The sequence below is a fragment of the Necator americanus genome, chromosome IV, assembly GCF_031761385.1.
Source record: "Necator americanus strain Aroian chromosome IV, whole genome shotgun sequence".
Classification (NCBI taxonomy): domain Eukaryota; kingdom Metazoa; phylum Nematoda; class Chromadorea; order Rhabditida; family Ancylostomatidae; genus Necator; species Necator americanus.
Genome location: NC_087374.1, coordinates 28,575,682 through 28,603,079, shown reverse-complemented (window position 1 = coordinate 28,603,079; position 27,398 = coordinate 28,575,682). Strand labels below are relative to the sequence as shown.

General features: G+C 43.6%; 10 protein-coding genes across 11 annotated transcripts; 7 read left to right on the top strand and 3 right to left on the bottom strand.

Moving 5' to 3' along the window:
- Nucleotides 1-696: 696 nt before the first annotated feature.
- On the bottom strand, nt 697-2,186 carry RB195_003044 (uncharacterized protein; the record flags this gene model as incomplete). Of its 2 annotated transcripts, XM_064200544.1 has the most annotated exons (5): nt 697-905; nt 1,007-1,129; nt 1,162-1,311; nt 1,693-1,911; nt 2,132-2,186. In XM_064200544.1, 5 exons carry the CDS (start codon nt 2,184-2,186, stop codon nt 697-699), a joined length of 756 nt encoding a protein of 251 aa, XP_064056424.1. The 2 variants fall into 2 exon arrangements, with proteins under 2 accessions (XP_064056424.1, XP_064056425.1); XM_064200543.1 differs by lacking the exons at nt 1,162-1,311; nt 2,132-2,186 and having other exon boundaries at nt 1,693-1,852.
- Nucleotides 2,187-2,241: 55 nt separating this feature from the next.
- Nucleotides 2,242-2,868, top strand: RB195_003043 (uncharacterized protein; the record flags this gene model as incomplete). The annotated part of the gene is made up of 1 exon (XM_064200542.1): nt 2,242-2,868. One exon carries the CDS (start codon nt 2,242-2,244, stop codon nt 2,866-2,868), a length of 627 nt encoding a protein of 208 aa, XP_064056423.1.
- Nucleotides 2,869-3,596: 728 nt separating this feature from the next.
- On the top strand, nt 3,597-4,121 carry RB195_003042 (uncharacterized protein; the record flags this gene model as incomplete). The annotated part of the gene is made up of 1 exon (XM_064200541.1): nt 3,597-4,121. The coding sequence occupies one exon, from the start codon at nt 3,597-3,599 to the stop codon at nt 4,119-4,121; it is 525 nt and encodes a 174-aa protein (XP_064056422.1).
- Nucleotides 4,122-4,157: 36 nt separating this feature from the next.
- RB195_003041 (uncharacterized protein) lies at nt 4,158-4,481 on the top strand (the record flags this gene model as incomplete). Its single annotated transcript, XM_064200540.1, has 1 exon — nt 4,158-4,481. One exon carries the CDS (start codon nt 4,158-4,160, stop codon nt 4,479-4,481), a length of 324 nt encoding a protein of 107 aa, XP_064056421.1.
- On the bottom strand, nt 4,336-8,091 carry RB195_003040 (uncharacterized protein; the record flags this gene model as incomplete). The annotated part of the gene is made up of 4 exons (XM_064200539.1): nt 4,336-4,500; nt 7,568-7,669; nt 7,839-7,931; nt 8,029-8,091. 4 exons carry the CDS (start codon nt 8,089-8,091, stop codon nt 4,336-4,338), a joined length of 423 nt encoding a protein of 140 aa, XP_064056420.1.
- A 325-nt stretch (nt 8,092-8,416) lies between these two features.
- RB195_003039 (uncharacterized protein) lies at nt 8,417-8,830 on the bottom strand (the record flags this gene model as incomplete). The annotated part of the gene is made up of 1 exon (XM_064200538.1): nt 8,417-8,830. One exon carries the CDS (start codon nt 8,828-8,830, stop codon nt 8,417-8,419), a length of 414 nt encoding a protein of 137 aa, XP_064056419.1.
- Nucleotides 8,831-9,557: 727 nt separating this feature from the next.
- On the top strand, nt 9,558-10,878 carry RB195_003038 (uncharacterized protein; the record flags this gene model as incomplete). Its single annotated transcript, XM_064200537.1, has 3 exons — nt 9,558-9,686; nt 9,997-10,085; nt 10,758-10,878. 3 exons carry the CDS (start codon nt 9,558-9,560, stop codon nt 10,876-10,878), a joined length of 339 nt encoding a protein of 112 aa, XP_064056418.1.
- A 2,177-nt stretch (nt 10,879-13,055) lies between these two features.
- On the top strand, nt 13,056-14,467 carry RB195_003037 (uncharacterized protein; the record flags this gene model as incomplete). The annotated part of the gene is made up of 2 exons (XM_064200536.1): nt 13,056-13,123; nt 13,198-14,467. 2 exons carry the CDS (start codon nt 13,056-13,058, stop codon nt 14,465-14,467), a joined length of 1,338 nt encoding a protein of 445 aa, XP_064056417.1.
- A 111-nt stretch (nt 14,468-14,578) lies between these two features.
- On the top strand, nt 14,579-15,424 carry RB195_003036 (uncharacterized protein; the record flags this gene model as incomplete). The annotated part of the gene is made up of 1 exon (XM_064200535.1): nt 14,579-15,424. The coding sequence occupies one exon, from the start codon at nt 14,579-14,581 to the stop codon at nt 15,422-15,424; it is 846 nt and encodes a 281-aa protein (XP_064056416.1).
- Nucleotides 15,425-15,462: 38 nt separating this feature from the next.
- On the top strand, nt 15,463-15,813 carry RB195_003035 (uncharacterized protein; the record flags this gene model as incomplete). The annotated part of the gene is made up of 1 exon (XM_064200534.1): nt 15,463-15,813. The coding sequence occupies one exon, from the start codon at nt 15,463-15,465 to the stop codon at nt 15,811-15,813; it is 351 nt and encodes a 116-aa protein (XP_064056415.1).
- Nucleotides 15,814-27,398: the final 11,585 nt, after the last annotated feature.

Genomic DNA, 27,398 nt, shown 5'->3' with positions numbered 1-27,398 from the left:
TATTTGATTATTTGTGTCCTTTACGTATCTAATAACGTAAAAAAGTTCAGTATTTGTTGTGTTGGAAAATCAATAAGCCGCTAGATACCTGTTTTTTTTTTGAAATGTTGAAAAATTGAAGCATAAACAAATATCCGGTGCAATTCTTTTTTGAGTAAATATTTCCTGACGAATATTCATTTAAAATTAAATATTCTTCACGAATACGAATATTGCAATGACAATTTTCGATCCCGACATATCTCTGATATTGGAGGCTTTAAAATATTACTGTATTTTATGTATTACCCATCTTATCGCTATCTGGCACTAGTGCACCAATTTCACGGCATGGGACCCGTCCTGCCCACTTTATCGCTTAGCGATCGACGCGCCGATTCGACGTTGTGGGACCGGTCCCACCCCACTTTATCGCTTTCTGGCCCCGGCGAACCAAGTGGACGCGGACTGGAATCAGACCCGCCTACCCCCATTCTTGAATTATGTTTCGCATACACACGTGACAGACTAACTCTGTTAAGATATAGCACGATAATGAATATGTATTACTTCTGTATGACTCAGAGAGCAAAGTTGATCTTTTTCAAATTTATTGAGGATTCACGTAGAAAAGTCCTATCCAGCAGGAAATAAAGACAACAAGTTGTGCCAACTTTTCAACCCGTTACGTACTCAGTGGAGTTTCCTCTCCATCGATCATCGGTAGTACGACTGCGCGGACACCTTGACCTGTGGCACGTGAACGAAGGCCAACTTATTGTCTGTACACAGGCGTCTCCACAAGAACTGTGGAATCATAGCGTTACGAAAACGTCGTAGAAATATAGCCGGTAGAAATGCAGTAAGAAAGTAAACAGTGTACGGAAGAGTGTGAGCAATTTCACTGAATATCTTGTTGAAAGCAACTGAAAATAAAAGTTGACAACAGTGCAGTAGTTTGAAGTAAATTGCGTTGCTGCTGCTGAGAAATTTTAATTGGAGTAGAAATTAGAAGTAACTGACTTACTTATTTGCTTTGTGACTGCTTCGATTATAGATAAACTCGACAGAAACATAGGGATAACCGATTGATAGAACATACTTTTTGCCAAACTCAACTCTTTTACCGTCCACATGCTCGCGTTGGCACCTAAATGAATTATACTTAGCATCACTGATTACCTTCCACACAGTTTACCGCATCATAGTGGCGTGGAGGTGACATTGGGCGTCGAACTGCGATGCACAGCGGAGGTTCGTCCTCCGGCAGGATCTCCCAAGCTGAGAAGGAGTTCGAATCATCCGACATTCCGCCTTCTCGGAATCGGAAGCCTAGCTAAGAGTAAACCACTGCTAAGATTCACCACTGTCTTGGCAAAATGTCGTAAGGTGGTTCCCTGGTCCATATAGGTTGGGCGACGACCTGTGGTGAAAGCTCGCCGTGGCATGGCTGCTTAGTTTGGGGAAAAGTCTTTTTGCCACTCCAGCATGTATACTGCCTCAATACCCTGCACACTGGGCCCTGCCGTCTCAGACGTCGGACGGTATGGCGGCCGGTGAGAGGCGATCAAATCTCAGATTGCTCAGGATTGATTCTGGATTCTCAGGTCATTGATTCTGGACCAAGGCGACACACGCATGACTCGCCATGGAGACTGTCTCAGACTGTGTACTTACAACGCGAGAACAGTGTCTACAGTCTGACCTGCATACCCTTCTCGGAGCTGCAGAGCGTATCAAATTTCACGTGATTGCTCTGCAGGAGAGCAAGTGCAGAAGGAACGACGTACGACAGATGAATGACGGTACACTCGTCATTGAGAGAAGGTTCCGCCGCGAAATGTAGGCGGTGTTGGTTTTGTTGTGCACCCATCTGTCGTCGATTCTCACGAGATCCTGTCACCTCGTCTGGCCATTCCTCGCCTCCGTTCTCTGCGCCAAAAACCCAGTAGTACTCAGTATCATCAACTGCTAATCACCAACATCAGCAGCTGATGAATCTGTATTGGACGCATTTTACGAGGAGCTGGAGGAAGTAGTCCGCAACGAGAAGTCCTTCTACAAATTCGTTGTCGGAGACTTCAACGCAAAACTAGGAAAGGCCACAGAAGAGGATTGGAAGATTTGGACTAGGGGACCGGAAAAAAAGAACCGCTGAAAATGGCAATCGTCTCGCCGGGCTGTTGTCCGCCGCTCGCCTCTTTCATAAGAACTCTCTTTTCATGAAAAAAGATCATCGTCGGTGGACATGGGAATCGCCCAATGGCGCGACTCGTGCGGAGATCGACCACATACTCATCAACCGGAGGTGGTGTATACTTGACGTCGTCAGTAGTACCATCCTTTTGTACTGGTTCTGATCACCGTCTCTTTCGTGCGAAAATACGACTTAGCCACACGATGGAAAAGAACATCTGCTATCGGCAGCGAGGGAGAAAAGAAGTTGTCTACGACGATTGCGTACTCGAGAACTCCTTGTCCCAAGGTGACTGGCACATCGAGGAGGACCCAAACGTGGACTACGAAATGCTGCTCAGAGGATTACGAGCCTGTGCTGAGCGTGCCCCGAAGCCGCGCACGACAAACTTGGATCGAATTTCGAAGACCACCAAGGAATTGTTGGAAAGAAGAAGGGCTTTGAGGCTCGATCCGAATGCATCGCACATTGAGCGGTTAGTAGCAAACACTAGTTGCAGAAAAGCGTTGCAGGAGGATCTTTTGAAATACATTCAGAAGAAGATTCTGGAAGCAGCGCAAAGAAGAACGAGTATAAAGAAGTGCCGCAGGGATCTCCGCGAATATAATATTCCGCTAGCAACCTTGCTGAGCGAAGACGGGATTCGCACGTCTTCTCGTCGTGAGATAGGAATCATTACGGAGAGGTTCTAGTCGAAATTTTTCCGTTCATCAACCTCTGTGTCAAGCCCGATCATCCTCAATGGTGAAGCTCCACCACGGATTCTCCCTTCGGAAGTACGAGTCGCTATCAAGAGCATGAAACCTGGCACAGCCTCCGGACATGATTTTATATCAGCAGACTTTCTTCGGGCTGGTGGCTATCCGCTTCATGTAATCTTAGCAGCGCACATGACATCCTACCTTCAGAAATAAAGGATCCCAGACCAGTGGAATACCTCGCGAACCGTTCTTATCCATAAGAAAGGTGACCGAGAGGACCTTCGGAACTACCGTCCGATATTCTTGCTGAGCGTGTTATACAAAGTATTCACCAAGATCATCCTCACGCGTATATCTAGGACGCTGGATGAAGCCCAGCCTCAAGAACAAGCTGTATTCCGTCAGGGGTTCAGCTGCTAGGACCACATCCAGACCTTGTCGAGAGTCATAGAGGTATGCCGGGCCTTGTTACCCCTTCACCTGTCCCTTGTTCTGACCTTCGTCAACTATGAGAAAGCCTTTGACAGCGTGGAAACGAATGCAATACTGTCAGCGCTGGTCGATCAAGGTGTGGGCGCGTCGTATATGAGGACATTAGCCAATTGATGCACGACTAAGATACAGCTTTTCCACCGCCCTCTCACCATACCCACTGGAAAGGGGGTACGACAAGGAGATACTATATCGCCGAAGCTGTTTACGGCTGCATTGGATGGATAATGAAATCACTTTCCTGGGAAGAAAAGGGTATACGTGTTGGTGGAAGATTTCTTTCGAACCTTCGTTTCGCGGACGACATCGTTCTCTTTTCGAGCAGTACCAATGAAGCAGAAACGATGCTCAACGAATTGAACGAAGCAGGGAAGAGAATAGGACTGCGAATAAACATAAAGAAGACACAGTTCATGAAGAATGTCTACTGCGAGGACGGCGGAGTACAACTTGAAGGCTCCCAAATCGTGGAAACTTCGTCATACGTATACCTCGGACGTTCTATGAACATGGAAAACGACTTGAAGGAAGAACTGAATAGAAGAATGAGAGCAGCTTGGGCAGCCGTCAGGGAAGCTACGGACCAACTAACGGACCAAGATCTTCGTGCCCATCTGTTCGACTCGACAGTCCTTCCAGCGCTCTATTACGCAGCGGAGACGTGGGCAGACACCGCGGTCACGTCTACGAAGCTACTTACTACTCACAGAGCCCTTGAGAGATGTCTTCTGAAGTTTAACCGGCGCACGTAACACCTAGCCGGTCTTCGCAGCTCTGACTTAAGAGAAATGTCCCGTCTTGGCGACCCACCGGAATATATATATATATCGAAAGCAAAACATAGATGGGCCGGTCACACCATGAGAAGAATCGACGATAAATGGACTAAAAGAGCGCTAGAGTGGATCCTAAGAGACGCTGAACGCCCTCGAGGGAGACCGCCAACGAGATGGGGTGCCGTGTTCGCTACACGGATAGACCAGCTGAGAGCTCAGCTGGATACGGCTCAAAGACCTCATCAACGTCACTCACGAAGCTTGAAAACATCTTGGATGACAATGGCGAGGGAACGAAACGAGTGGAAGAGATGCTGGGGCCCGCACGTTCAGTGAAGACGAGCCATTTATGTATCTAAGTAAGTAAGTAAGTAAGTAGCACTGATTACTAGTTGAAGGCAGCAAACCACGAATCTGAGGTGGTACGGATTCCAGGAAGAGTACACGCATACAGGGTCGTAGATTATGGAGATGGGGGTGGTTCTGTTCATCTCTCATTCATCCCTGGATCACTGCAAACATCCGCCTCCAGAATGCTGTTTTGTACGATGCCTTCTATTGGCGTGCGCCAGCCTTGCACGCGCATCGTCCCTTACAGCCTACCGGAGCAGCCTGAGTTTATTTTCGACGAATCGCAGGGCTAAGACAGCGCCCTAAGGAGTGGAGCGTTGCAATAGATGGCATCGTACAAAACACCATTCTGGAGGCGGCTGTTTGCAGTGATCCCGGGAGAGATATGCGGAACCACCCCCGTCTCCATAATCTACGACCCCGTATACGGATACTCCACCTGAAATCCGTACCCCAGACTCGTGGTATGCTGCCTTTAAAGATCGTGGAGATAGTTGCTGAAAAGGAAAATGAACTACTCTCGATTGAAATTTGTAAATGTAAGTGTACGATTAGCAGTGATCCAACATGGGGCTTTGAAGGCGCCGTACCACGAATCTGACGTGATAAGGAAATCCACGAGAAAAGCTAGAGATGGGTTGTAGATTGCGGGATCGGGGGTGGTTCCTCTCATTTCTCGCTGATCGTCGTAAAAAAAAGACGGCGTGGACGACGTTGTTTTTTTACGACGATTGCAGATGCAAGCAGCTTTGTGCATCGTCGCATCCATGTGCGAGCTGTCGAAGATTAATACAGTCTCCTCAGCAGCCTATTCAAATAAGGCTAAATGAGCGGAGCCATCCAGGACTCCATAATCTCTCACTACTTCTCTAGCTCTTCCCTCGGATCCTCACGGTAGATGTCAGATTGGCCCTATATTAGTCCTAGTTTCCGGGAAAAGGAATTGTCTATTTACTGATCCGTCACAACGTCTTTAAGAGCAGCATGCCTCGAATCTGAGGTGGTGCGGATTTCAGGTGGAGTAACCGTATACGGGATCGTAGATTATGGAGACCGGAGTAGTTTCGCTCACCTCTCACTGCACCACCGCAAACAGCTGCCTCCAGAATGTTTCGTAAAGCGCTATCTATTGCAACGCTCCACCCTTTGCGCCGCCTCCACCCTGCGATTCGTTGAAAATCAATTCGGACTGCCGTGATAAGGGACGCTACGCGTGCAAGGGTGGCGCGCCGCTGCGTATACAGGGTCGTAGATTATGGAGATGGGGGTGGTTCTGCTCATCTCTCATTCATCCCTGGATCACTGCAAACATCCGCCTCCAGAATGCTGTTTTGTACGATGCCTTCTATTGCAGCGCGCCAGCCTTGCACGCGCATCGTCCCTTACAGCCTACCGGGGCAGCCTGAGTTTATTTTCGACGAATCGCAGGGCTAAGGCGGCGCAAGGAGTGGAGCGTTGCAATAGATGGCATCATACAAAACAGTATTCAGGGGCCGGCTGGTTGCAGTGATTCAGAGAGAGATGATCGGGAGCACCCCGGTTTCCATAATCTACGACCCCGTATGCGGATACTCCACCTGAAATCTGTTCCATCCCAGACTCGTGGTATGCTGCCTTTAAAGGAATTTAAAGGAAGAAGAAATAGCTCTAGATTGTTTAGAATAGTTCGACTGCACATATGATGCTTACAAAACACAATTTCCAACTATAAAAATTTCATTCAAATACAAAATTTTTAAATTGGAATACAATTGTGGTGTACTTTAATGGCAAGGTCCTCCGTCTTTCGTAGGTGGTCGTGTCTCACCAATGAATTATAACTTTATCGGTGAAATACATTTCCACTTCACCTGACAATGAAACCTAGCAGCGATAATTTTCTGGGGCGAAATTGCAAATGCAAATGAAAATTGAAAAAAAACTCTCTATTATGATCTCCTCTGGGGCACGTATAATTTAAATCTTGAGAATTTTTTTCTTAGCAAAGAAAAAGGTGGTGAATGGTCAACGAATTAGTCTTTGAGGACGTTTTTTTTCTTCCTGACACTCTGCTATTATATCGACATCGTACGCTTAAATGAAAAGAAATAGTCGATTTTGCGAAAACGCCGATTTTATGAAGATCACAAGGAAGCATACCAAAAGATCAACCAATATTCCAGCCGATCAGTCTGCTGTATTGAATGAGCAATGAATACTGTTTCCATACTGGAAAGAAACAAACTACTAAATTAGTATCATGACGAACCCACCTCGTCTTTCTTTGGCATCGTTATAAATTTTTGTGGTCATCCACATATTCAACGATAGACCGAATAGTGTCACAATAAATCGATAGGAGAAAAATGACTGAAAAAAGCTGTCTGTCGCAGATTTGTCGAATGTATAAAATCAAAGTCAAACACGAGCTACAAATCTTGAATGTCTACAATATATTTACACTAATTCAAACTATAGGACCTCCGTTAGGTAAAGCCAAAATAAATTTTTTTTGATATCTTTAAGTCAAGAGTATGTTCAATGGGAACTTGAACTTCGCCAGACTATAGAAATCCAACCCCCTCTCACTTTCTTTTATGGTCAACCATTTAATCAGACCATCAGATTTACTGCTGAATTGATCCCAACATTTATCTTGGCTGGATTTTTCAGTCACAATGTAGCGCCTTGGTTAGGGAAGAGCTGATTTTTGGAAATTTTAGCGGAGCTTCTTCCACCCGTTTCAGAAACACATGGAAATTTCTTTGATACTCGTTTCTTAAGTACTACTAATTCTGAGAAGGTATCGAAGAAATCTAATGGCACACACTATTCTTTTTCATTCTTGCATAGCTTTCATCAAGTAGAAGGATACATAGTACGCTTAAGTTGCGAGTTTTTTTTTTACTATTTAGCCTCTTACCCGACATTAACTGATGTTTTCAAAATTTTGAAAATTTGAAATACCTGAGATCTCGACATGAAGTGAAGATTATGATTTTTTTCTAATAAAACTTTAACACTTAACTAAGTATAATGAGTTTTTTGAAATTTGATTTTTTTTCCAGAGAATAGAAATTCCGTTTGCTCACCAAGGTAATCCATGGCTCAGTAGTCAAATATATTGTGTAACCACACAACGGTTCCGGTCCTTGAATAGGTCCCATAAGTAGTATATAAACTTCGGCTAGAACCTAAAAAAAAAGGATTTGTTACTTTTCGTTACTTATAACAACATACTTCTCATACCGATAATTCGTTCTGAACTCATTGTGGCCACATGTGATTATTATTGAGAAAGTAATGTAGTTCTACAGCCTGATATTAGCGCAGAAGAAAGAAAAACGCTCCTAAAGCACTTACACCTGGCAGACATATACAGTAAGCCAATGCAGCGTGACGTGTGTGAACATTAAGTCGATAATGAATAGTTATACATCGTATTATTGCAACTACCTGAAATAACAAAGAAACATGGAAAAGATTTAGATGTTTTTCTATTTTCAAGTGATATCTGCGATTTGTAACTCTTTGTTTGTTCCTACTTGATCACCTTGATCACCTTGACTCCCGTTGATCTTCGAACTGGTCGAGCGGGCGCCAGTAATTCTTCCATTTGTCCCGATCGCGTGCCAGAGTAGCCCAGTGGTTCCTCCTTTCGCGTGGGACACGAAGAGCATCATATTTTCTTTCAGGACTTCGTGAAGAAATCGACCATCGGGTCGGCGGTCTTCCTTAGTGCGCTTAATATCGCGGGAACCCAGTCGCTCACGGCTCTGGTCCAACGGTTGTATAAGCGCATCTGTCCGGCCCACCTTTTTTACTCCTTGCAAACGCGGCGCGTCTCTAATCTTCGATCGCTGACGTAAGAGAACTTCAATCCGTCCTCACTTGCGTGAAATACTCTAGCATCACTCTCTCAATTGCGCGTTCAATGACGCTCACCGCTTTTCTTCCTGCTTGCGAAATGCCCGGTTTCGCATGTAAGCGAAGTACGTGTGTTGAAGAGGTGCACGAGCCGGGTGTTCCTGGTCTTCTTCACTACATCCTCGATGCTCTTTACGCTCCAGCCGCTCGTCTCCTCCTGCCCGCTCGGTCGTCGTTTCTGTTCGTTCCGACCCAGATAAACGTAGCTGTGCATTCATATGTTCGTTCCGTTGAGCGTGAATGCATCGAGACCCATCGTTCCGCATGAACATCGTCTTTTGTAGATTACGCTGAAGACCGATGCATCCACATGTTTCGTCGAATTCGGTCAGCATTGATTCCGCTTGGCTGATGCTAGGCGTTATCAGTACGATGTCATCAGCAAAGCGCAAAGGGTGTAGCTGCCGACCATCAACCTTCACTCCCATGTGTCCCATTCCAACTTTCGCATTGCGTTCTCAGGGTGGCTGTGAATATTTTGGGTGAAATTGTATCACCCTGTCGACCCCCTCTTCACGTCAATGATGATGTTCTTGTAAATGGCGAATTCCGTCGTAAGTTACTGTACAACTCTCGAAGTACCTTTATATATTAGTGGACGCCTTGTTGTCAGGCTTCCACGACCGCTTCCGTCTCAACCGAGTCAAAGCCTTCTTTAAGTCGATGAAGGTGAGACAGAGCGGCATCTTGTACTCTCGTGATACCTCGATAGTTTCGAAAGTGTGATGTGGTCAATCGTGCTGAATCCTTTCGAAACCCTGCTTGCTCATGGCTGTCCTTCATCCAAGACTTTTTCAATCCTATTAAGGATTACTCTTTAAGAGCTTGTAATGACGGACGTGGCAGATTGCGATAGTTGCCGATGTCATGTATCTCCCTTTTATACAACAACACGGTCTTGCTGGTCTTCCACTGTTTAGGAACCTTGCATTCCACAGATAACGGTAAAGAGCCTCGCCAGGTGTTATAGTACTGCGGAAGGCTCTTGTGTTCTGGTCTTATTTGTCGATCGGGTGCCGTACGATCTTACCGACATGATAGCATGTCGTATTTCACGGAGAACCTCTAATGACTTGTCCATCTTCCCTCGATGGTGAGAGGCAAGTACATGGCTGTCAAGATCGTAAGTCGTAATGATTTTCTCCATCCCCTCTCATGCAATGGTTGTTCCCTTTGGGTTCCAGAGCAGTCATCCTCGTCTTGCGACTGGCAAGTCTCGACGGCATAGCGATGCTTTTCCCGCCTCTGCAGCTTCAGCCAGCACTTCTGCTCTTCTCTCTTAAGGTCTTCCTTTATCGCCTCTCGGCAAGCCTTGCGAGCTCGACGTAGTTCTTGTTCCCTGCGGCTCGTGTGCTCCACGCTGGCGTATCAGCTCAAGTTTCAGAGACAGACGCCTCTTGGTGGTTTTAAAACTCTCAGCCTTCTTCGCGCGTCGTGAAGGTGTTCACAAGCCGGTCATATTCCTCGTCGATGTTGTCCATTGCGAATCTTCCCAAGCCGACTAGCGTAGCGAAGAGATTCCAGTTATGGTAGTCCTGATTTTCTGAACTTGGCGGCTTTCTCTGCTCTCCTTGTGAAGGAAAATCTTCCTCAGAGGCGATGGTCCGATCCCGTAAAACTTTGGTACAAACCACGTCGTCAGGCAGAACCTTTTATTGACGATGATGTGGTCTATTTCATTAGGTACCTCACCGTACTCCACGTCCAGCGTAAAGAGGGCTTCTAAATTCAGTTCCATATGGTCTTAGTCGTCATATACTCAAGCCCTCTCCTGGTCATTCCATTGTAGGCCGTGGTCCCGGAAGTTCCTCCGGCGTTTTTGCCAACCTTATCGTTAAATCGCCAACTATGACCTTGAAAGGCATGACCTCTTGTAACTTCTCCGGTCCATATAGAAAGCTTCACTTTTCGTAGCTTATGTTAGCGTAAACGACGAATAGTCAAGCTGGTATGCACATCTCTCATCCGACGTCCATCGTCGTAAGTTGTTCAAAGTCGATGTCTTTGCCATACTCGTTTACGGACGCCAACCCACCACACCTCTACTGGCATGTCTAAACAGTCTTCGCTATCCGTTTGTCCTTTCTTCTCCTTCCTCTTATTTTCTATTGTTCCTCATTAGTTTTTATTATGTTATATTCTATATATCATATTCGTGAAAATGGTAATTGAATGGGAACACGAGAACGGCGTCTGAATCCTTCTGTTAGGGGTAATGTATTCTCGCTCTTACTTACGTAAATTTAAAATTCAATATTTTCGGATCAAAAAAATCCTTATTACACATCTGGAATTAAAATTTTGCAAATAAAATGGCAAAAAAGTAGTTGACAACAGATTTCCTCCTATGTTCAGGTTTTCCAAGGACCTATGCTGTTCCAGACCTCGTCATAATTTTTTGGTAGCAAATTTCAACGACTACTGCGATGTGAACAAAAATACAATGATTGGGATGTGCTTCTCACCGTGGGAGTGAACATCACCGCAGTAAAGCACACAGCTTCAAGGTGTCGAAAGAAGGAGCATATAAATATCGTCCATTTTGGTGGATGTTGAAGTAGGAGTGAACCAAAGATATAGGCATGAAATCCAGTAACAGGTACACAACAAAGAAAACAAACAATTGCTGGGTAAACTATTGTGACCTGTAATGTAATGGTAAGGTATTGGATTCGAGTTTATTCTATCATCTGTTATCCCTAATGGTGTTTTTATTGATCGCGTGGTTACAGTTTGACGCGGCTATCCGCATCTTCGCGAAGGTGTGTTACCCGTTAAGATATCTGAGACCATCCTATTCCTCAGCTCGCGTTCGCATAGGATCTGTACATGAATCATTGTGACACCGTGAGCCTTGAATGAACTGCCTTTCAGCGCTAGGTCTCCTCAAACGTTCTTTTACCAGCTTTGTTAAAAACGGTTTTTTAAGACCAGGAGGCCTTTCCAGGTTTGAGTCTAGGAGTAGCCTCGAGAAAACTCGAGCAAAGCGATCAGATGGCCTGCTCATAACGTGATCAAGTATGTAAAGATGGTTTTCTGTGACCATCTCAGAAGGTCAGGCAAGATATTCATGTCCCATGCGTGGCGGGTATTCACTGCATAAATTTCTTCCTCATGAAACTCCATCGGCGAAAAGTAACCTAGAAGTCATCTGAATAGCTTTCTCTCTAGCTTCTCCATTACCGTTTACGGTGCTGACCGACTTTCCAGTTTGTACATCATATAGGGGCGAATAGGTAGGTACCCAGCTTGACTTCATTAGCGATTAAGGTCGACCACAGGCTCTCGGTCAAGCAGTTGAACACTAAGTTGTGCCTTAGGGGCATTTTTGAGGAATATGTCTTCAGTAGCTGTGCTGTTAATCTGAGAAGAACTGGGCAGTGGTCGGAATCTAATTTAACGTCCCAGACAACTCTGGATTTTCGGATGTATGATAAAGAGATTCTCCTTGTCAGAGCATTACCGAGCTGAAATTAAAAGTTCACATCTTTCGCTTGTGCTGCTCTTCTGGCTGACTCTTTCCACTTGAGCTGAACCTTTTTAGTGTTTCATATAGGACATTCACACCTTTTTCCGCTAATCGGTATGAAACGCTAATACTTTAGCAACATTACTAAGAGTTCGTAGACACCACTTGGCGATCGCGACTTGTGTTCTACGTTGAGGCCATGAGAGTATTTAGAGTGACAGCATCGCGGTTGTGAGGTGCAACGCAAAGAGGTACACAAAAGTGTAAGGGATAAAGGATCCAGTGCTCCTCGTTGACCAATCTCTTGAAGGAAGTGCCTGCACGTTCGACTTCAATTCAGGACCATTTGAGGTTTTGGGCTGCCCGCAGAGTTCAGAACCGCGCGGCCGCCCGGTTTGGCGGCGCTGCGATTTTGGCGGCTATTGACTGCCCACAATAGTGCGCTCAATAATCATCAAGTGCAGATCCGCGCGGCTGTGAACTCCACGGGCAGCCTCGCGGTGTAGTACCAATTTTAGTCATTCTATAGGCCCAACAGGCGTTCCAAAAACAAAACCAAAAAAAAACTGGTGTAGTGAAGTGTAGTGGCGTTTCAATCCAGTTGTAGTGAAACGCGTTAGCGCACTCCAACTGGATTGAAACGCCAGTGACTTTATCCTTTATCTGACTTGTAGAGGCTTTGAGGAGCCTATGCATTGACGGCATATGTATCAGCTATGCAAAAGCAGAGATATTTAAAGGCAACATACCACAAATTTGACAATTATCATGGATTTCCCATGGGAAGCTTTTATGCAAAGTCGCAGATTGCGGAGAACTAGGTGGTTCTGCTCATCTCTCCGTAACCGCTGTAAAAAATTTCCCTGAAGGAGGCGTTTTTTTACGACTGCTAGTACTGCAACGCGCCATCTTTGTGCACGAGCTGCGAGCGAGCCTTCGAAGATCAATAAGGTCTTCTCATCAGCTCACTCAATTTGAATTAATGACTGCTGATGGGAACAGAACGTGCACATAGAGGCGCGCTCTAACGCACCTCGTAGGAACTGAAGCAGTTCTCATACCGTTTCTAAATTCGTTTCGTCACGCTGAAAAGCCGAACACTATCGAGTGAACTCCAACAAGACGCTCTATCCAGACTTCTGCAATATCTCTGTGTGCCTTTTGCTGCACTGCAGGAAACACGCATGAGGGATCGGCCCGTCATCAGCATTGAAAATACACCATATACTGCGGCGATGCTGATGAGAACAAAGTAGGTGGCTGCGCGATAGCTGTGAGGAACGATTACAAGAACCTGGTGGAGGAATTTGGCTCAACGTCGTCTAGATTCGCCTTTCTACGACTGCGGGATCGCAGAGGACGTAAACTCTGGATCGTAAGTGCTCACGCACCTACGGAAACCGCGGAGGACAACAGTAAGGACGCCTTCTATGATGAAATCAATGCGTTGATGTCTAAAATACCAAGCCAACAGGTGGTCATTGTCGGAATCGACGCAAATGCGAAGATGGGACTCGAACAGCACTCCGATGTGCTAGGAAAATGGTATTATGCAGCGGAGTGCACGTCGGACAACGGTGACCGTCTGGTCGACTTGTGCGAACAGACGGGCCTCATCATCGCTTCCACGTTTAAGAGGAATCATCGACCCCATCAGCTCACGTGGCAGGGGTCAACCCTTTTAACACCTGAAGAGCAGCACATGCGGAAGATGAGGATTCCTAAGCTTCAGCTCGACTACGTCCTAGCGAAGAACATTCCTCAGTCAGACATCCGAAAATCTAGAGCTGTTTGGGACGTCGCGTTCGAGTCTGACCACCGTCCAGTTCTTCTCAGTTTCAAGATACGGTTCCACAAGAGAAACCGAGGAGTTCCTCTTCAACCGAAAATCGACATGGCAGGTCTGAAAGACGATGAATGCAGAAGAAAATCCCGCCAATGTGTGTCTATTCATGTTGGAGTACGGACCAGGAAGAAGCTTAGCGATGCGGATTCCTTCATAAAGTGCATCCAGGACGCTGCAAGGGAAACGCTCCCGGTTCTATTGCCGCGGAAGAAGTTTGCCTTTGCATCTGCGGAAACAAAATCCACATACAATTCTGTATGTGTCGCTCGCAGCGCTGGTGACTTCAACCAGGAAAAGCGTCTTAGAAGGAAGCTGCGTCGTCAACTGCAACAAGACCGCGATAACGAGTGGACGTCAAGAGCGATAGAGTTTGAGAAGGCGTGGGAGGGCAGGAACCCGCGGAAAGCCTACGCTCTACTAAAACAGTATAGCGGCAAAATGAAAAGATGTTCCCATGTCCTCAACACTGCTAATGGGGTGGCTGTCGGTGAAGCAACCGTTCCAATTTGGAAGGAACACTTCAAGACCTTGCTGAACCGGCTAGCACCGCCAGCTCCTGAACTGGAACACTTTCATAGACCGACATATGCGGTTAACGAGGAGCCACCGACCGAGTCGGAATTCGTGGTCTGTATTCAAAAAATGAAAAATAGAAAATCTGGTGGAGACGACGGGATTAGCGCAGAAATGCTAAAATATCTTCCTCCGTCTGGGATTCGTGATATGACAAAGATCATCCGTTCAATATGAATAAACGAAAGGATACCTGATTCGTGGAGGCACGCTATCATAATTCCCCTCCACAAGAAGTTATCCGTCACGGACCCAAGGAATTATCGAGGAATCTCTTTGCTGCGCGTTATGTACAAGGTATTGGAGTGCATTATCCTGGACCGACTCATTAAACATCGCGAAGAAACAACGCGCGACGAGCAAGCTGGCTTTCGTCTCGGCCGATCTACGATTGATCAGGTGTTCATCGTCAAGAGAGTGATCGAAATCTGGCAGCGGTATTCAAAGCCAATGCAACTAGCGTTTCTGGACTTTGAAGCCGCGTTCGACTCTCCTCACCGAGGCCGTCTTCTCAACGCGCTTCGCGCCGATGGAGTACCAGGAAAGTTCGTTCGCTTGCTTGATGACATGAATCAACGAACAAGTGCCGCAGTTCGAACACCAGCCGGATGTACAACACCTTTTGAAGTGGTAACTGGAGTAAGACAAGGGGCGGTGGCAGGACCCTTCCTGTTCAATTTCGCCATCGACGACATTATGCGAGGAACAGTCGACCACTGTCCTGCCGACATTGTCTTAGCACCATCAGGGTGCCCCTTGACTGACCTCGAGTACGCCGACGATGTTGTTATATTCGCGGAAAGCAGTACGAAACTTCAATATGTTGTCAACCTTGTATCGAAGCTGGCTGCAGCCTACGGACTACGCCTACGCCCTGATAAATGCAAGCAGATGTGGATCTCTTCGAGACCTCGAACGGGAATCAGGGTGGACGGACAACCGATAGAACTCATCGATGAGTTCTGTTACCTGGGCTGTATGCTGAAGAACAACGGCAGCTACGAGAGAGATGTTCAGCAAAGATGCGCTAAGGCCACTTCTGCATTTAACTCCTTAACGAAATGTCTGTGGTCGACCCCCATCACCAACGAAGTCAAGCTGCGAGTCTACCTATCCGCAATTCGTCCATCATGATGTACGGATCGGAGACTTAGGCAGCATCATCAACGGTTATGGAGAGGCTTGACTGCACGGAACGAAAGCTGCTTAGACGGCTACTTGGCTACTTTTGGCCTAGGGTATGTCACAATGGAGATCTTTACGCAGAAATTGATGTGGTGTACCGGCGGATGACACGTGGAAGACACCAACATCTTGCACCGCCATCGAAAGTGGCTAAAGTAAATCGTCTTTGCTTCTTTGGTCACATATTAAGGAGACCGGCAGATCGCCTTGTCCAACGAGTTCTGAAGAGTTTGTCAGGTTCGAGCTGGAAGAAGCCACCTGGCCGAAAACGGAAGTTCTGGACTGAGGTGGTAAAAGAGGACCTGAGGACACTCGGCGTGGATAGGCAGTTCAGGTGAGACGTAAGAACATGGAATAGCGACGAATGGGTTGATTCTGTGCAAGCTCTTGCAGAAGATCGAGAAGGTTGGGCAGAGCTGTGTTCAAGGACGGCACACCTTGGCGAAGATGCGGGTAATCGCGTCAGGCGATGACATCAGCCCACCGATTAAGTCAAGTAAATAAGTCATGCCGTTTCTAACGACTATCACAGAGAGATGGGTAGAACCACGTAGTTTTTCGTAATCTTTAACCCCATATAGAAATTTTCCATGAGAAATGCACGCCTCTTCAGATTCATGGTATGCTGCCTTTAAGGTTGATCGTACGCAACAGAATCACTCTCATGTGTTCGAAACATTCAATGGAAATAAATCTGCAAGGATAAAGGGCGAACAGTTTGGCGCTGGTCATTGCGCTTTGGATGCGTCAACGTGCTTGATTTCAATTCAAAATGCTTTGAGATTCACAATTAGTTGGACAGTTGGACTCTATAGAATTGGAGTATAAGTAGTTACTCTATACAGTTGGAGTATAGCCGAGTGATAAAATCAACTCAGCGCTTTTTTATTCATACAGAGAACTCTGATGCCAATCCATCAACTTCTGAGCTTCACTCGCCGTCACAACGAAATTTCTGTACTACAGGAATGAATTTACTCCTAAAATGAGATCTTAGACTTCAGCGTTTCCAGTACAAAATAAATGCATTGAACTGTTGCAGAAAGTCAGAAGAAAAAGTAAGTTCACTAGTTAGTTATGTTTTTCATGCTTGCAACGTAAATGTTAAGAACAATAATTGTTGTAAATTTAAAAAAAGAAAGCTTACCTTGTATTGTTCAAACAATCCAGCATTTTTTAGAAGAAACAAAAGGAGCACGGAACAACCAAAGAATGAAGGCAACAAGAATAACATTTGCAGTATAAGTGACTCGAATATCTCCGGTGATGTTTCTGTTCTGCTCCACCATGACAAATTTGTCTACAACAGCTATTATTTAATTCAAAAAAATGTGAGAAAATCAACTTTCACACTAATTTATTTCTTGTTCTTATTTTTCAAACTTATGCTACTATTCTTTGCATGTTTTTCTCTTCGTTATTTGAAAAAAATCTGCTCACCATCGTTTGCATTACTTCTGTCTGAGCGAAATGTAAATATAAATATTTCTAAAATGGAAATTGGGGAGAAGTGTGAATACTTCGAAGGCTTCGGTCCTTCTGTAGGAACTTTAGGCAAATTATCTCAAATTCTGAAATGAATGGTCTGAGGTTGAGTTAGATTAGAAAACAATAAAAATCATAGGTATTTGAGGAAAGAAAGAACACAACATCGTGTCGTAGCTATAGATATCTCTCAATCATGTACTAATAGTTTCTATGTACTGGAGTTACTGAAACTGCTTTACGAATAACGTCGGTGGTCGATTAAAAAAAGAGTAATTCACATACTGAGGTTGATTAATTTGTTGGCTCCAAGAACACATAGGTACGGTATTACCGGAAGGACACGTGAGCTGGAACTTTCGTGGTTCAAGCAAGCAGAATCGTTTGTAATTAGTGCGCAGTTGAGCTGCAATTTTCAGAATACACCTTAACCACTTTAAAAGGTAGGAGTGGAATTTTAGAGGGTAAGATTGTGATCATAAAAGGTAACTTCTAGAAATTAACTAAGTCTAACTTCTAGAAATCTCTGATCTTTTGTCTTGAAAGAGTATTAGTAAAAATGATTTGATCAGGTTGATCAGAGAGAGCAAATGATCAATCGAATTACCAAATTCTACAACACTTCGGAGAATAAAATGATTGGCACATCCCCGACAGAACAAAGCGTTTCGAATGTGGAGCGCTTCGCCTGAATGATGCGGATGGGGCGGATCCACTAAAGGTGAAGGGGATATTCATCTATAACTAAAGGCATCACTCCACTAATCTGAGGTGGTACGAATTTCAGGTGGAGTATTCGTATACAGGATGGGAGATTATGGAGAGGGGGTGATTCCGTTCATTTCTTCTTAATTGCCGTAAAAAAAGGCCTGGAAGATACGGCTTCAAGCGTTCTGGTGCACTATTTTCTACAGGGGGTTCGACTGGAGCGCGCCAGCCTTGTGCGGCGCCACATCTTTCAGGCCGTTTTTTACAGCAATTAGGAAGAAATGGACAAAATCACCCCTCTCTCCTTAGTCTCCCATCCCGTATACGAATACTCCACCTGAAATCTGCACCACCTCAGATTCTTGGGGTGATGCCTTTAAGCTCATGTGTCCCGGATAGAAGTTTGAAGACCCAAACACGTAGTTCAGTAGCATGTCAGTATGAATCAGATGATTATTGATCGATTTCTATGACCTTGCGGTGTTCGGACGACAATCAACGGTCGGAGGATCGCGCAAGTTACGCCTTCTTCAGTGAAGATCAATGTTTTCCAAACAGGCGTTCGCCGCCATTGATTCATGTTGCAGAATCAGAGTTGATCGACAACTTTTTGTACAAACGGCTAGGAGAAATCATTTGTCAAGCTGTGGAAAGAGAAAAAAGTTGGTTGAATAGGACTTTTGAAACATAAAGCACAGAGAAATGGAAGATTGAAAGGGTTCGGAAGCTAGTGATATAGTCCCCAGACATCCGTCAACCCATCATCAATCCTCCTAAGAGTCCTTTTTCTTCTTTTCTTGCTTTCTCTCTGGTAGAGCAAAGGTACTTCTGTAATCGAGCTACTCTTAGAACTTGTATTGTGCATCCTGGTTGTTCTGGGAGTGTTTCTCTTGATTGAACACCGATTAGATGAACACGGAAGATGAGGAAATACTTCGTGGCTCAATTTCCTCAATCTCTGAAGCGTTGGTTATGCGAGAAGTGGTCGGTTGTTCTGGTGGAGAGGGGTTGGATCCTTCTTTTCGGTCAATGCAAGTTGTGGGTATTGTAGTTTTCGGTGCATCAAATACCTCATTTGCGGTGCATCTAATTATCTCATTGTTGAGCGTAGTTCTCAGACGCAACTATTTCAGGATGCACTAATGGATTCGGCCACTTGCAGAACACCAAGCAGTAGTAACTTAGTTCTCTATGCAAGTATCTTCTTGGGAAGTGCTTGGGAGGTTCATAGCTGTCTAACTTCTGAGGCTATCGTAGCTGATCGCCGTAATGATCTGCTTCTCTCCACCTGTAACAACCTGAAAATACAGAGGGCAACACGCAAGAGTAATGTTTTTCTACTGCTTTTATCACTCACAATTCTCCTGCGACTAAGGTTTACGGTAGGAGTTTACGGTAGCAGCTCCGTTTTTTTTCTGGACATATTAGTCTGCATGGAAACATTACAAGATTTCTTTTAATTGAAGTCGCGCAACGCTATACAAGGTGCAAGTGGTAAGAGGTGTGGTGAAGCCGCACGGTCGAGTGCTCAAAGCCGCCCTGGTGCCAACCTAGCCCTTCATCCCTCCGGTTTCGATGGATTGATACCAGAAGTGTCCGAGAAGTAGAAAACACTGACTTGATCAACGCCTGCCCCTGCGAGTCGTTGTATAGGCTAGATATGCGATATGGCTAGATATTCAAAACCTCAACGATTACGAATTGCAGCAAAACGACGCATCGGCGTGGATTGATACGCCAAAGTCTTTATCCTCTATCCTTCTCCGATGACGCTCAATTAGTTATTGTCTACTTCTGATGTTTGGCCACTACGGCCGTCGTCTGTGAGGTTCAGTTCTTCACTTTTGAATCATCGAAGTATACTGTATGTGGCAGCTAGATGCGCTCCTGATAATGCCAGCTGCTTCTGTTCTAGATTGTTCTAGATTGTTTTTTATATGTTGCGCTATGACCCCAATTTCTAGATTGTTTTTTATATGTTGCGCTATGACCCAACTCAGCCAGAGATTTTTAAAAAAATCGCCTCGCGGCAAAAGCTGCAAATGTACATTAAATTCATGTTTAGCATTATCGTGGCTATTGAACATTGAATTTCAAATTCATGTGTTAAGTGTTACTTGCAAAATGAGGTTATAACTTTGCAAGAAGCATTAATGGCCCGTTGCAGCTCTTTCTCGGAATTCACAAAACTAGAAATTCAGTGGAACCATTACAACGTTCTAGATTGTTTTTTATATGTTCTCCTTTCGTGTCTTGGATCCACTTTTCACTTACTTTCACTGGTTATGTGTTTCTTTTAGTGATGGAGTGCACAGGGTGATCCACATGAAGTGTGAAGGGCTATGGGAAATCCAGAGATGCGGTGATTCCTTGAGCCAAAGAAATCAGGACACTAACAGGACCTTCCTGCAAAATAGGAAGCCAACTCACGGCTTAAAGAAGGCAGTGGAGTGGTGTAAGACCAATCTTCCGGTTTTCTGGACGAAGGTCTTTGGCTATTGAACTCGCCCGATCTCAATCTTTTGAATTTTGTTGTCTGGTCGATTCTAGAGCGAAGAGCATGCTCTTCTAAACAAAAGTCACTGAATTCGCTGAAAGGAGCCTTGGATGAGGGATGGGGCATGGGAACTGATCCTCAAAAATCCTCAAAAATTTCTGGAAGAGATTGTTTGTATTAAACCTAAAGGCGGTCATTCTGCATGTGATGTGTGAGAACTTCCGCAGAATTTTCTGACTGTTGAATTTTGAAAAAAATCTTATTTGGATTAATTGACGCAAAGTTGTGGTTAGTGTTTTGCATCGCACTTCATGTGGAACTTCCCGTATATTTAAAAATATATTGAAAATTCTAAATATTAAATATTAAAAAAAAACGAATTTATTGCAAGAGACCACTGCACAACATGGAACACGGGTTCCTATAAAATTGTGCATTCACACGTACAGGCGGAAGAACGCGCTCACAGACTTGCATGAAGTAAACCGAAAACTTTTTTTAGGGAAAAACGAATCACCGGTAGAGAATTCCCTTTTCCTACAGGATGTAATGAGAAGACGTAAAATTACAGAATTGTGAAATTGAAGTAAATATGGTGGCGATACGGTGTGGTCCAATAGCAGCAGCAGTCTTTCTATTCTGAGTTCTAAAGAAATTAAGTTACGTGACAAATGGCGTAATGAGGTAATTGCATTGTAGACAAAATTATTGAAGTTCTGCGTAAAAGCCTACTTTTGGAGTCGACGAGTTATTAAAACTAAGAGCTGAGGGTGAAAAAAAAACCTCTCTAGTACTCTAGTAAGCTGAACCTTACTAATTTTGCCTCCTACGTTTAGAGTTTTTCGTTGTTTTCAAAGGTTTAAAAGTAGTTCCGGGAACTGTTTAGTTCATTCAGAATCGTTTTAGGTTTACGAACACCTCACACAATGATCCACGGGGACGGCCAATGCATCTAGTCATTGTTTTTATACTCACAGGCAGATCTGGAACCAACTCATCAGCTCCGGAAGAGTAAAAGGCCTGCTCGGATTGGGGCGGTTTCGAAGCATTGAACGATCGATCGTGCAGTTACAGCGGAACCTTTAACCGACTGCACTACACTTTTCTATATCTCAGCCTCTTGGGTTTACTTTTTATCTCATTTTTAATGTAATTGAGCACAATTTTCTTCTTTGGGTAGTCGTAATACCAAAAAAAACTAGTCTGCGGCATTTCATTAGTTGCTTGTGATCGCCTCAAAAGTGTAATTTGGCAATGATTGGATTTCTACAGCTCTTTTTGCGTAACTCTGCAATGTTAAGCTTCTTTTGAGACGGTTTTTTAGTTTTTACTATAACTTCGATTACAACAGACGCTAATCATGTACAGTGGTACAAAAGATTGGACGGAAATTTATTCTTTGTAAAGCACGATCTTAGAGGTGTCCTAGGAGCAAACAAACGGTAAAATTATTGAAAAAGAGATTAGTTAATTCTGCACAACGTAACAATGACCTACTCATACACTATTAAACAAAAAAAAGTGAAAACTGCAATAAGCAAAAAAAAAGAAAGAGGTTCGGAAAGTTTTCCGCATACCGTGGAGGGAGATTGGTGCACGTCTTGCGGTGCAAGATATAGTCGGATCAAAACCACATGAAGCACGGTGCAGTTGCGCAAGCGGCTGCACTCGAAGCGGTGCAGTGGAGACTGGAATCGAGGTGGGATCATCGCGAAGTGCAGCAATGAACGGTGCTAGCTGTGGTCTTCACTCGATCCAAGCCGCTACGCTCCATCGTACCGCTTCAATCGCAACCGCTTACGCAACTGCACCGTGCTTCTACTATAGACGGCGTGGAGAAAGTGAGTATGCAGCAACCTCATACCTCCCTAAGCAACATGAAGAGGAGAGAAGCTCATAGCGACATGCTCTCTCGTCATGTCAAGCTATTTAGTGTTTATTGATGGATCGTCGGCAAAAATTCGAAACGTTTTAAAAATCTTCCAAGTATATACATTCCCCCGCAAATAAGAACTGTTCAACACTAAAGGCATTATGTTTATCCTTTTTTAGTCGCACCTAGTAATTTTGTCACACGAATGTCCTTTGTTGCGTGCGTGGGCTCAACATGCTTCCTGTCTCTCCAATGTAATAAGCTTGACTCAATTTGGTAGATTAGCTCAATCATAGAGCAACGACGTAAATATATAATAATCACTAAAGTGAAGGAGAAAGTAAGGATTGATTTGTTCCTGGATTAATAATGATATTCAAGCTATTGGAATAGTCTTAACGTAACTCATGTGAGAGGTTCTTGTGAAATTAAATAAGAATAGAATTCTCCGCATTTTAGACTTTAATCCTGCCAGAAGTAAACCATTCCTGTACAGAGAATTTTCTTACGAAATCATTTCAGAGTGTTAAAAGGTTTTTTCCCTTGGTTCTTGATTCACTGGTGGACGATACCAAATGTATTGCTTCCGCTGATGAAAGATATTAGGCTTCTAGGAAGCGGTAACAGTTCATACCCTGTTTTCAAAGTGTTCCATCAATCAATCAGGATTCAAGAAAAGAACACTTAAACCCTCAAAAATGGTTTTGCAAGAAAAGACTGAACTCAGTCGATTATAAAGATGATAGTTCGCATTGCGGAGCTAATTCACTTCCAAGAATTGAAATACGATTTGAAAATTTGAACAGCTTGTTATTCAAATTCATGAAAACTTCCTAATAACTTATATTCAGGTATTCTATGAAAGTGCTTCATTAAACTTTCGAATAAGAGTAAGCTGAGGTTATGATGTTCGTTAGGGTTTAATAGAACGATTATGTACTCAAGTAAAAAATAATTACTTCCTTCGTTTGATTGTTACTGTACATCCTGGGACACAAAAAACTTTTCTTTTTGTCCGCAAAGGAAATGGAAAAGGAAAGCAGTTAAGTATTTGGCTATCCATCACAACACGGTAATAGAGGGAAGGAATCACTGAAGGACTGAAAAAAAAAATCTGAAAAGGAGGAATGTTGATTAAGTTCCTACATATTTATAAGCGGCTCTTTTTTATGGGTCAAGGGAGACAAGAAAGGGATGATTTGAAGCGATGCTAAAAAAAAATTGGAAACTGAGTGGACTGAATCATACGAAGGACCAAACAACGTCGAGGAAGACCTACTGGAGCGCGATTGGGAGCGCCACTGACGGAATTTACAAACATCCTGCCAAGAAGGAAACGAAACGTTGCTGGTGTCCGAACGTTTAGCGCAAACGTATCATTCGGCTGTCGTAGTATCTCCGTAGAAGCTGGGAGCAAAAAGCCAGAAGATTCTTTCGAATCTTTGAATTGCGTTTTCTTTCTAGTCACGCATGGAATTTCCTGAAGCATTAATTGACGCTCTGTTGGATTAACAGAAGAGATACATCCATGCAACGTCTTCTTTTTCAACAAAGTATATTTGCAAAAAAAAAATTAGTACTAAAGAATTCAATCTATTATTTTTTTCTCCTGAATCAGGTATTCTATGAAAGTGCTTCATTAAACTTTCGAATAAGAGTAAGCTGAGGTTATGATGTTCGTTAGGGTTTAATAGAACGATTATGTACCCAAGTAAGAAATAAACTCTCTAAGAGACTTCTTTCCTAGAATGTGCGTCTTCCACACATGTGGTTAAGGATTATATTAGTAAGTAACAGAAAACTAAATTACGGTGTAACGTGAATGTAGCAAAAAAATCCCGTAAGGTTGTGTGAAACGTTCTGGAGAAGAGAAACACCTTTATGGTGCTATAGTGCTGTGCTGCAAAAAACAAACGGGCACCTGTCAATTTGCATGATCACGTCAGATAAATTTTTTTTTGAAACCCAATTTTTACCCTTCTTGATGTATCGGGTCGAACGTACTCATTAATACTTTTACTAAAAGTCCAACAAAGTAAGCAAAGAAGATCAGAATGACCAGAACAAAAAAGTGACTGAAAAACGTTGCACTTTATTGAGGAATTTTTCCCGAAAACTTCTTTCCGATAGAACGTACGAAAGTCGCATTTCTATCCGTCTTGGTAGGTGTAGTTCACGTCAAAAATGTTGTCTTCCGCTCTTCTCATACTGCGATCGCCGATCGATCGACTGCTTGAAGCATGGCGTATGGTATGGTAAAGCTGAAGAAAATGCTAAGAAACGAATTCTTAATTTATCACCTTTCACCGGTGACGGGCGTAGTGTAGCGGTTAGAGGTTCCGCTTTCTGCACGATCGATCAGAGGTTCGAATCCACCCTAGCGCTCACAAGATATTTCATCCCTCCGGGGTCGACAAATTGGTACCAGACTTGTCTGGGAGGATAAAAACACTGACTTGACACAGCTCGGCTAACCACCGCAAGTCATTGTATAGGCCAGATACACGTTCGTAAATCCCAAGCGGATTGATTAACGCCAGAAACTAGACTTACTTTGTCACCTTTGACCCAAGTAAAGATTCCTTTCACTTCCCAAAATGTGACACATCATCTGCCCAACTACTTCGTCTCTATCACCTCTTACAGAGTTTGCACTGCCAGATAGCATGGGTTTAGAAACTACTCTACTGCCTTTCGTTTCCTCGAAGCATTCTCTGGCAAGATTTTCTGGATTGTCCAAGTTGCTTCTGTGATTCTATGTTTAATAACAGACTCCTTAAGAGCGGATGAAGAGGGAAATTATATTTCTGTGGTTATATTAGGAAAAAATGAGGCAGACACCCCGTCACATACATAAAAATGTCAGCTAAACAACATTATAACAAAATGGTTGCACTATCTCAATACATGTGTCCAATAACGTAATATTTCGCATAATTCCACAAAAACGAACTTTTTCTTATAACAACGCCGCTCTGAAAAAGTTTAACGTCTCTTTCTATCCAAGGAACATATATCAACATATATCAGTCGATGCTAACCGGGAAATAACAAGACGTCCTCGGTCAGTGGCGGTCAATCCGCTATGTAGTGGGAGTGATGTTGTAGGGAGAAGGCGAAATTGACCATGTTGGGGTTCATGTAGGCAAGTAAAGAGCTCTGGATTTAGAGCACGAGTATGCTCCACTCTCCTCTCAATCCCTCTTAATCGTCCACAAAAAAAAAGAAGGAAAACGGCACGGGTCCGGCATTTGTTCCTACGAGGTACGTAAGAGCACAATCCGGTTCTCTCCGCAGCCTATTCATCCGGTTTCAGTTGAACAGGCTGCTGAGAACACCTCATTGATTTTCGACCACTCGCTCGTTGATGCGGCGCGCTTTCACGAACATCGTAGGAATTAACGCCGTTTCCCATGCTAATTTTCAGAACGATTAGACGAAACTGGCTGGGGCTACTCGTAATCTACACCCTGAACCCTCTATTTGCACACAGATACCTCAACATCATTAGTTTACTGCTACCGTCCCTTTAACCAATGAACGCTCAATCTATCGCCACATTAACAGAAAAATAGTTAAACGTGTTCCTATGTAGTGGTTCGAATAATCACTCACCCTCAATAATTATATAATAGTAAATATTTATACTCAAAAAATATTGGTGATGGACATATTTTGTACCGTATCATGTAATCAATTAGGAGACAGCTGGAAGGATTCGTCTTGGAAGGCCAGTTTGACGGAGGAAAAGGCGCATTCAAAAATGTGTGCCGATCCAGGAAATTTTCGATTTCTACGTGGAATTCAAATCTGAAGCAACCAACTAAAAAAAAACTGTTTTGCCGCAGAGATGACTGTGATAGCGTAACAGAGGTACGAGAAAAAGAGATGGAGGAGATATAAGCATGATTTATCTCTTACAATTGTATAGCAGCTTTTTTTGTTCTTTTGCAGGATTTTTCTGGAACCGAGGATCACACATTTCGCAAATAATGTAAATGAAAATGTCATTCGTATAGAAAGCACTACGACTTCCACTAGGGAGAATGGCTAATGGTTCCTCTAACAGATGAAATATTCTAACCAGGATAAGCCGTCCAGTGATCACCGGGTACTTGACCCAAACGAGAAACAAAAAGAATAAATCAGAAAATTTCTCTCTAGACTGGACAAATAGTAAAAAAATATTCCTGCGTCATTAATTGTTACTAATTGTTGTAAATGTCGTGTTTTCTGATCGATTCCAATAAAATAAAGATTTATTGAGCGAGGACTATTAGTTTTATTGTCGTCATTATTGGAGAAAAGATTGTATGGTGTTTGTAACTGAATAGCTGTTTGCAGCATTCATTTCCAAGCAGGAATTTTTTCTTTGTTGGTGGAGACCTAAAAATGAGCAAACTTGTATCTAAATTCGCTCTTCTTTCTAACTTCTGAGGGACTTTCAGGGAAGGTTTTCTCGTCGAAAAAGAGCTTATTTATTTTATAACTAGTCGCAAAGGAGGTGGATGAAGAGAAAGGAACATGCAAAATGTGAATATGTTTATATGCCATTTTGCAACTCGTTCGAGTCCATTGATAATTTCATTGATCCCACAAAAAAGAGCAATAACGTTTAATTCGCACATTGTAACTACTGTCATGCAGATAACACAGGTAAGCTAGCTAGCTGCTGATTAGCTTAGCTAAGCGTTTAGCTGATTGAAACATCGACAAAGTTTCATTGTGGTAGTCAATTCTTCTTTCACTGTAGTAGTTTGAGTCGAAAGTTCTCGGGCAAATAAACAATATTTTTATTTATTCTGCAATTTTTAAACGATAAATGTGAATTATTTGAAGTATACCCCATTGGCATCGATGGACTTCTGCTAACGTTTAGGCAGATCGTTGATGCTCTTGCTAAAGAACCCCGGGGGTTACTCCTTGAAAAACTGCTAGAGCGCCTTTTTGATGTCGCCGCGGGTTTGGAAAGTGTTGAGGATACAGATGACGTCGAAGGTACGAAAAAAGATGGGTATCGGAGGGAACTAGGTCTGAGGAGTACTGTGGGTGAACACGTTTCAGTTAAGCCTTGGTCGTTCTTGAAATGTGTGGTCGAGCTTTGTCGCGGGGACGTGCCCCTTTTAAGCTTCCTTCAAACGTTTGCTCATATCCGCGAGAGAAAGAATATGGCGGTGCGGAGGTGTAGTGGCGACAGCTCGAAATTGCGCGACTCTTTGGCAATAAAGGAACTAGTTCGGTTTTTCCGTTAGCTTGTACTTTGAAGAGCTTTTTATACTTCATCAATGAAGAGCTTTTTATACTTCATCAAACGGCTCGTGCATCCATTTTCTTTAACTCTTTGCTGAATTATGATCTCT